The sequence below is a fragment of the Asparagus officinalis genome, chromosome 5, assembly GCF_001876935.1.
Source record: "Asparagus officinalis chromosome 5, Aspof.V1, whole genome shotgun sequence".
Lineage (NCBI taxonomy): Eukaryota > Viridiplantae > Streptophyta > Magnoliopsida > Asparagales > Asparagaceae > Asparagus > Asparagus officinalis.
The window spans coordinates 118,813,282-118,823,054 of record NC_033798.1 but is presented as its reverse complement, the minus strand read 5'-3'; the positions used below and the strand labels follow the sequence as shown (position 1 = coordinate 118,823,054).

Below are 9,773 nucleotides of genomic sequence, written 5' to 3'. Positions count from 1 at the left end.
CGAAAGAATTAGAAGTCACAGTCTAGAGTAGGAAAAGATCAGTGTGCTTGGTGCAAGGAGACTGGTCATTGGAAGAAAGACTGCCCAAAGCTCGACGAATGGATGAAGAATAAGCAGAAGGGAAAAGGGAAGCAACCATCATCAGAAGCAAACATCGTATCGGATGGTAATAATTCTGACTCTTCTATTTATTCGCTTTCTATCAGTCCTACAGATAGCTATTCGGAGGAATCTGAATGGATGTTGGATAGTGGTGCGACCTATCATGTGTGCCCTAGAAGGGAATGGTTCTCCAGTTTTGAGAAGCTGGTGGATAGTGGTGTGGTGTACATGGCTGATAACCGTGCATGCCAGATCCTTGGGATAGGAAGAATTCGCATAAAGATGTTTGACGGGACTGTTAGAGAGTTAAACGATGTGAGATATGTTCCTTCTTTGAGGAAGAACTTGATCTCGATTGGAGCTTTGGTTGGAGAGGGTCTGAAGGTTCGTGTTGAGGACATGGTTCTCGAGATTGCGAGAGACTCTCGTATTGTGATGAAGGGCGTCAGGAGGAATAACCTGTATTACTTGACTGGAGGTATAGTGGCAGGTGGAGAACTGACGACTTCTGTTGATTCGACTAGACTGCGGCATTTGGGGCTTGGCCATTCCAGTATTGATTCCTCGCATAGATTGAAAGAGGGTGCAAAGACCTGCAGTTTGAAGTCCAGTGAACATGTTGATGTGAGCAAGAAGACCGAGGTGAAGTGTGGCACCTCTATTCACCGTGCTAAGGGTCGTTCTGGAGGAGTTCACGTGGATGTTTGGGGGCCTTCCAAGGGGACATCATTGGGAGGTAATAGAAGTTTGATTTTCTTTGTTGGTGACTGTTCTAGGCGTGTTTGGGTTGCAACCAAATCCCCGATGGATAAAGTCCTAGTAGTCTCTAACAGTTTGAAGAAGTGTAAGATGGACAGAAAGGTGAATGTACTTTATTCTAATTTTGATGGGAGGTACAAGATGGACCTGTTTCTGTATTGGAGCCGAGCTCACGGCATTTCGAGACACTTCGTTGGAAAGGAAATCTTGGGGCAACTAGATAGGGTGATAAATTTGGAGAACCGTGCCTTGCTGGAGGAGGATCAGTGTTTGTGGTCTAGTAATGGTTTGCAGAAGAGTTTCTGGACAGAGGCTTCGACATATTTGGGTCATCCTATTAAAGAGTTGTCAACTGCTGTGATTGGAGGTAAAACTCCATTGGAAGATAGGTCTGGTAGTGTCACTTTAGTTGAGGCTTCGATGAGTAAGCCAATTGACTCTCAGCAGGTGGAGAGTTTTAGACAGACCTTAGAGGTATTGCATCGCAGCGGGTGGAGATTGATGCTACTCTATATTGGGTGGGGATTTTCCCACATACTCCAGGTCATTCTGCATTGGTTGGGATTCCAGCTGAGGTGACACAGCGTGGAAATCATTTGGATTCGGATGCAGATGATGAGTTGGGTTTTGACTCGAGTGCAGCTGATAGATGCAGTTTGAATATGACCATTGGTTCACCTCAGGTGGAGGTGTTTGAGGCCATTGGAGGTGCTATCAGCCGCAGAGTAGATGATATTGGAGAAGGGTTGCGAACTCTTCTATTGGTTGAGGGCTTTCGGCTTGATTCCTTGGGCAAGAGGATACGTAGGCAGTCTTTCAGATGCAGCCGGGTTGGATTTTGATGGGGTGAGATCGATTTGGTGAGTTGATACTGACATTTGGAGAGTGTTTGCATTCTCATTTGGGTTCTCGACTTGTTATGGATTGCGTCTGTTGTCGTGAATTGTTTCACGGTGTACTGGACACAACAAGTGAGACATTTGGTTTGGTCGGTGTCGGCTCAGTTTTGGGAAAACTTCACCGAGGTGGAGAATTGTTAGTGGGGGCCACAAGAGAAGAAGGACACGTGAAGAAGTTTGTGTAAACGCGTGAAGTGATAATAGCTGTGAACAAAAGAAGTGGTTAGTCCATCGGATAAATCGCAGGCCCACCCGAAAGACCATTGTACAATATAAATACCCTAGTGTTCCTAGGGTTTCCGAGTGCAAGATTGAGGGGGGGTGCTGGAGAAAATTTGTGCGGCACAGGCAGAGGTACAAAAAGGAAGGGCGCAGGCAGAGAGAGAACACAGAGGTTTTTTTGAGCGGCTGTGTGAGATTTTGGCGGCTGCGTAAGGTGAAACACAGAAGGTTCTCAAGCGGCCTTTTGAGAGAGTTTTGTGCAGTTTCTTGTGCTGATTTTGAGAGAGATAATTGTGTGAGGGTTTAGATTGAGTGATTATAAACTCTAGTTGTATTATCTCCTCTAATAGTAGTCTCCCCCTTCTTGCCCCGTGGACGTAGGCAGTTTGCCGAACCACGTAAAAATTGATTGTTTGAGTTTGTGGCCATTGTAATGGTTTTAGGATCCCTCGACAGGTCAGTCCTAGAACTGATGAGAGGAAGAGCCGATATCTCACTTGGTTGAGATATCCGCTTCAGTGGAAGAGACGATATCTCACTTGGTTGAGATATCCGCTTCAGATTCTTGTTTCCTTGGTGAGACGGGAATTCTTATCGATCTTTCTCTATTATTGTGCACCAGAAACTCTGCCGAAATTTCCGCTGCGCACAACACAATAAATATAAGTTGGAATTTATATCTTGAAATCAGCATGTACCTCTAAAATATACTCTATTAGCATGTAAATCTACTTTCTCATGATAAACTATGACATATTTAGCACTATCCTTCTAATGGAGAAAGGCAAAATATTTCTAGGGCTCTAAATTTAGCGTTTAAGAGGTAATAGTCCTGATACCGGCAGAAATAATTTTACTAAAATACACAAGAAAACTGGTCAGTAATAAGCTTAAGCTCTACAGATAACATCTAGCAGTACATAACACTTAAACTAATGCCATGACTATTACTGGAGACATGAAAAGGAGATTGGATTTTTTTTTCCTGAGGCATTACACAGACCCAAGTCATTTTTATGACGAGAAATTACCAGTTCTCCCAGTTCGGTGGAATTCCATTTTCCATTTCCCCAAAAATAGTCAGACAGTTCTTGTGGTGGTGCAAGCAAGAAAAGAAATCAGTGTAATCCCCAATTACAGTAGGTAGCAGCATTTGTACTTCAATCTGTTGGGTCAATAATCATATTATTAATATTGAGTAAATTTCAGGTATAGTAACTGACCTTGGCTGGAGAAATCACTTACCATTGGAAGAAGGGCTTCGTCCCTTAAACTATCATTGTCGCGTAAAGTTGGCTCATCAGCTGCAATAAGGTTCATCTGTTTTATTAAAATTAGCCTTAACTAACAGCAAAGCTTTTGCATAGACATTTGAGATACAAAATACAGAATTAATCAAATAGCATACTTTTAGATATACAAACATGATAAATAAGGTTAGTCGTACAACACAAATAGAGCTTAGCTATCACCTCATAGTATGTTGCAATCAATCAAGTAAATCAATAGGCTGGGTATCTTTATGCATGTGACAGGTTTCAGTATCATAATATAAGCAAGCAATGGCATGTAAGGTAGCAGTACTATAGCAAACCAAAGTGTAACAGACACGAAGAAAACTGCAATTTTCAACATGTTAGTATATGACATGTACTATAAGCAAATCACTACTGCATTTCAGTTAACCACTAAATTAAAATAATATAACTCCCTAGGATGAGTAATGATGGTAAAACACGACAAACCTGATAGAAGCTTCTGGATGGTGGTTCGTGCCTCCCTCCACGCCGGACGTCCCATCTCCACGAACATGTTAAGAGAAGTCTGAATGTACAATATGCATATCGCATATCACTCAGTTAATGAACAATTCTGTCGGATGTACTTGGAACATACTAAAACAACAAGCAGAGATTGTTAATATTGAGCATTATTTTGATTTTGGGGCGTGTCAATTCTCTTTAAAAAAAGACAATTTTTGTTAGGAATTGTTAACACATTGCTTGTATTTAACTGTCTTGTTTACACATCACTTCCCTTTGACTTGTAAAAGCTCTTGAACTCCCAAAGCGATAAACTAGCAATCAATAAATCAAATTTGGTTAGTTTTTGGTATTGGTCCCTCAAATCTAACATACTTTAAAATAAGTTCCCAAAGCACATATTTTAGGTAAGCTCACCAGACTACTTAAGTTATCTCCACACTATAAAATTTATTAGCACATCTAATAGAGATGAGAGTATAATGGGTAAAATACATGAAATTTGGAGGTAAGCTAGCAGCTTATAACCTGTAATTTAAGGCATTGGGGAGTTGTTTAAAATATATGTTTCGGGAAGTTATTCTAAAATGGTTTTTGTATTTGTTTTAAAACCCAAGTGTTCACTGTGATTTATTTTTAAACCTACCCACTTTCATATTCCCTCTTAAAACCCAAAATACTTTAAACAATTATTTTAAACCCAAATTGTGTATGTATGCCAATGTATGTACATTTAAAAGTCATTACATTCCCAAAATACCCTCTTCTTCTTCATTCGATCACTCTGTTCCCGCCACCCACTGATGGGCCCAAAACCACCTCCCTCCGTCACCTCACGTAACACCATCAAATCGTTATATCTCACCAAATAGGGATCAATACACCCGATTCTATTCTAGAGGGACTTGCATCATAGATATCATTAAGATATCATCAAATTTTATTCGGTTTGAGATAATTCAGATTTTACTTGGTTATTATTAGGATAAGAATAAAGTTATTAATAGAATTGAGATTGTTTTTATTTGATTTGTTTAGAAATAAGCATTTACATGTTTTTAGATAAGATTTAAGTTATCTTTTGTTTATTTGAATCTCCATAAAAAGGAGGAACTTTTATGTAATCGTCAGTAAATTTTGAATGAGAATTATTGATCAAAAAGATTTCTAGAGTGATTCCAATTATGTCTTTTAAGCTTATTCTTTCAGATCTGAACCTACAAAGCCTCAATGATGCGGGACGGAGAAGCGTCGGAACTATCAGGTGAACAGTATTTGTGAACAATATCAAGTGTTCTCGACGTTACAACCTCTCCTTCACAAATCTGATCCCTACAGAATTTTACAATGACAAAGAACTACAAAACTCAGATCCAAACCCTTATTCCCATTTAATCAGATTGCTTATATTACGACTAATTAAAACTGTTACATTATTATTATTATATTGAACTGACCCTTTTATTTTGATACTCTTTTGCAGGATCTAGCTAATATGAATTCAACTTAAACGTTGAGTACTCAATTAGAATTTGTGGACTGTGCTCAACGTTTCACGCCTCAGGTTTATCGCGAACGTATTCCTTATTTGCTGTAGTTTTTGCATCATTTATTACTATTAGTTGTTAGTTTATCATAGTTTGATATTTAAAGTTATTTTCCGCTATAATTTTAGTGTGAGTTTGCATTGGCTCTGCATATTAGTTTGTTTAATCATTTTTTCTAGAATTTGATACATCGTGCTACGTCATGATCTTTGAAGGATTTCCAATTGATGATTCCCATTAGCAGAGTCGCGCATGTTGATGCACGCCACTTGCAATCCGAACCGATCGTTGCGTACCAACCGATGTTCAATGTGAAAGCGTAGTCTACAGAAGTGTCATCGAAACACCTAATTAGATCTCCTTCTTTATAGACCAGTCTGCCATCAAGCAATGAAGAAGCATCTAGAAAATATGTTCAAATGAAAGAAAATAGCAATATAACATAGAAAATAGATCAAGAGACAAAGACATGGGATTTATGTGGTTTGGCAAGCGTGACGCGTCTATGTCCACGAGGAAAGAATTGAGTCTTCTTTTACTCTAGAGATTATAAGATAATCTATTCTTACATTCTTGATGAAGAACCCGCAAAAAACCCTCTCAATATCACCAAAAGATCTCCCACAAACTCTAGATATCTCCTCATAGATTCTCTCTAATTCTCTCACACAATATGCAGCTTTCCTTGGCTTACCTTTTCATCCTAGACCTTTGGAACAATCATAATTATATAGTAAAGCCTAAATACAAAAGAATTCCCAAAAAATACCAATTCAAAACAGACCCGAACTGGGTTGTGACCTAGTTTTGCCTATGGACCATCAGCGGTCTCCGCTCTGGACCCCGGGCATAGGCGGTGGCCATCGGCAGTCTCTGCCTGTACGTGCCTCTTTTGTCGCTTTATCGTTGTTCGGACACCTCTTCATCTATCTTCTTTTGTTATTGTCTTATGGGCTAAAAACAAGACTATTCCTAACAATCTCCAATTTAGGCTTATATGAGGTCACCTTCGGAAACGTCGATCCTTCCTTATAACATTTTACTACAAACTTGTACAACTGTAGAGAACAAAAACCTTCGAGAAATCACCTTAATCCCCCTCTCCCAAAGGGCACTGAAGTGATCGTCATCGCGCATTGATGTCAAGCCTTCCGATAGCTTGACGTCAACCTTCATCGCTGCACACTCTAAGCCCAACTATCGACTTGTTGCAGACTTTTTCTTGACTCCTTCACCTAGAGTCAAACTCTCATTTTGGCTCTCCCTCAGAATCTAGGTTTGTTACTAACTTCTCCTCCATATGGTCATACACCCTTTCAAAGACGAAGCTTCACATTGAACACTAGTTCAATCAAACACCCGATACAAAGCTCCACATTGAACACCAGTTCAATCAAACACCCGATACAAACTATTTCCACACTTCTTCTTAACTAGGACGGGATTTCTATGGTGGTATACTATGATGACTCCTCCGTACAATTGGGTTCGGTAGCCCATAGAGCCAAGTACCCCAATAGATATCAGAATCTTCCTCGCCCTTCAAGATTAACCAAGCATTCTCTAAGGCGACCATGCTTCCCTTCTTCCCGTCACCGTGAGTGCTCCTACACCCGGGATGTCACATCTCATGCCATCCATTGTGTAGATAGTCTCCTTGACTCCTTGCACCATGAAGTGAAACAATCTTAATTAGGAACATATATGAACAAATATTCTAGACTCCAATATCAGAAGTGTTGTTCCTGAAACTATTAACACATCAACCCGCTGACTTTCTTCCTCCAAAACAGTTAATGCGTCATCTAGTTGATTTGCCATAATATCCACTGCATACGAAGTTTGGGCTACCCGATCCCCCATCTTTTGCCCCTTCAACCATTCTTACCATTTGAAACAGTGTTTCTTCAAGTGACTCTTCTCTTGGCAAAAGAAGCACCGCTTAGTCCGCAAACTTGTCCCATTTGAAGATCTATTCCCTTACACGTCTGCTATCAACCTGACATCAGAATCTACATCATCACTAACACTCTATCGCTGCTAAAAATCATACATGAGGAACATCGCTTTACCCTCGTCCAAGTTGATTGTCGTCTTGCTTATAGTTAGTGATGTCTTCAAATATTGGTAACTCACTAGAAGAGAACTTAACAAGATTATCACTTTCTCCTCAAATTTTGACCCCATCACTGCTAACTCGGTCATGATCCTATTGAAGGTGCTCAAATGCTTCAACATTATCGTACCTTCATCCACAGTCCATACAACTGCTGCTTCTAGTACAAGTTGATGGATGCGTTCTTGGTCATGTACAACTCTTCGAGTTTCTTCCGCATACTAACCGCAGTCTTCTCCTCAATTACGTGGTGCCCCACTTCATAAGATAGAGCAAGTAAGATTGTACTATGCGCCATCCAATCCGTCTTGTTCCACACGTCACTTACCATGTTCTCGATCCAGCTCATTGTCCACCCCTAGCAAAGCATAGTATAGGTCATATTGTAGCAAGACCACCTCCATCCTTTTCTGCAAAAGTCCAAAAACCTTCTTACCATCGAATTTTTCAATCTCAACTTCATCACCGAAGAACTTTCCATCTCCATGCCGCAAACATCGTACCTTTCTCAAAGACAAGTCTGATCTAATTAAAATTCAGCTCTAATACCAACAGTGGTATCAGAGCGTTGGGTGATACCAACAGCGGATGGGTTCGCATCTGGAACTGGTCATCTTTAGGTCTTCAGCGTGATTTCTATTATATTCAACCGCAGAAAACGGGGCTCCGCATGCTGCCAACAGCAGCGGTGGTGGCAGAGGTGGAGTTGGCTTAATTTAGGATTAAAGGTTTCAAGGATACATGTAATATTGTATTCATACAAATAGCTGCCATTGATTATTTTTGGTTTAAGAGGCATAAGTGAGTGCTTTTAACAAAAATCCACAGTTTAAAAAAGAAAAAGAAAACTATTGTGAACCAATATCAGAAGAAGAAAAAACCCATCAACTTTTGGCAACAAAGTGAGCTCCAGGGTTACTATGCTGTGATTTTTTCATAAATCGATTTTGCTAATATCCTGATCGGAAAGTACAACAACACTATAGTTTTGAGAACTGAACTTTCGAACTCTTCTTAGAAAAAAGAGAAAAAAGAAATGAATTTTTTTTTTCTACAAAGTTAAGAGGGAGAAAAGGTCAAAATTAAACCTGGAAGAAGCATTGAGAGTTCTTGAGGATTGGACCGTCGAAGAGACCAGCAGAAGCGACGGCCGAGAGATCGAGGACGAAATCTCCGATCGCAACGCCGGGCCGAGGCGGCAGAGGATCGGCGGCGGCCGTGGAGGCCGCAGGCTTCGGTCGGAAAACTCCAAAGGGGAGGTTCTCCAATGGGAAATGGGAGTCGGCTGAAACCTCGACGAACGATTTCAACGCCATGGCTTTTTCTTGCAAAGAGAGAGGGAGAGAGGGAAAATTGGGAGAAAATAATATAAGAGCGACGGATAAATGGCGAGCATTTAAAAGATGGATAACTTTCACAAAACCCCTTGGACTTTTGAGTGTTTTGTATAAAACTTCCTGAACGTTAAAAAATTGGGAAAAATGTGTCCAGGCCCCAAAAGTGGGAACTTCGTGTGACTAGCCCCCCTGTACTTTGCCCCATGTGGAATAGCCCCAAAAAATGGGCTTTAATGTTTTAAGCCCCCTCCACGTCAGCTTTATACTAAAAGCAGATGGTATTTTACAAAAAAATCGAAACTGCCTGATAGGGAAAATCTGCAAGCGCACAGACTCGTTGTAGCTATCAAGGTCGATCCCACAGGGACTAGGGTTAATTACCAAATTTTACGTTATTAGACTAGCTAAACTAATGAGTAAATTAGAAGAGATTTAATAAAAGAAATAAAATAAACAACTAATCGGATGGAATTCAATATAATGAAGGACTAGGATTGGGTTATCACCACAACTTAGGTGTTCAATGATGAATTATTTCAATTCTTGGTGTTGATTTAATCTAGAAAGGGTGAATTAGCCTAAATTAATCTAAAGCCTCTCTCAAGGTCTAAAGATCGTGCCTAATTAATCTCAATTAACCTACTTTCGTGGAATTAAGATTAAGTTAAACCCATTAAGCTTTATGCTAACCCAAATCAAATCCCCAAGGAATCTAGCCTACTTTCGTGGTTCGAGCTCCCTGCTTAATTTCTAGAGATCCGGTATTAATCTTCATCTTTCAGTCCTTCAATTAATTACCTATGATTGCTAATACGGTGATCAAGCGAATCAACAAAATTAAAACACTAGAAATCAAGTTCAAAGATTTAAACTTTCACCAAGAACCTATATCAATTCATCATCAATCACCAAAAAGTTGGGTTCTTTCCCAATCCTAGACAAGAAATCTACTCACACATGATTGGAATAAGAGAAGACATCAAATAATTATGCAAATCAATCATAAGAAGAAATAAATCAAAGAGAGG

At 39.9% G+C, this 9,773-nt stretch overlaps 1 protein-coding gene across 1 annotated transcript in view; it reads right to left on the bottom strand.

The window, feature by feature from the left end:
* LOC109842478 (fumarylacetoacetase-like) overlaps positions 1–8,776 on the bottom strand; it is a 33,219-nt gene extending 24,443 nt beyond the window's left edge. The window contains exons 1-4 of the mRNA XM_020411350.1: positions 8,497–8,776; positions 3,728–3,806; positions 3,228–3,286; positions 3,014–3,147 (exon numbers count right to left, since the gene is read on the bottom strand). Of these exons, the coding sequence (XP_020266939.1) occupies positions 3,014–3,147; positions 3,228–3,286; positions 3,728–3,806; positions 8,497–8,724 (500 nt within the window). The 5' untranslated portion in view covers positions 8,725–8,776. The remainder of the gene's footprint in view (positions 1–3,013; positions 3,148–3,227; positions 3,287–3,727; positions 3,807–8,496) is intronic.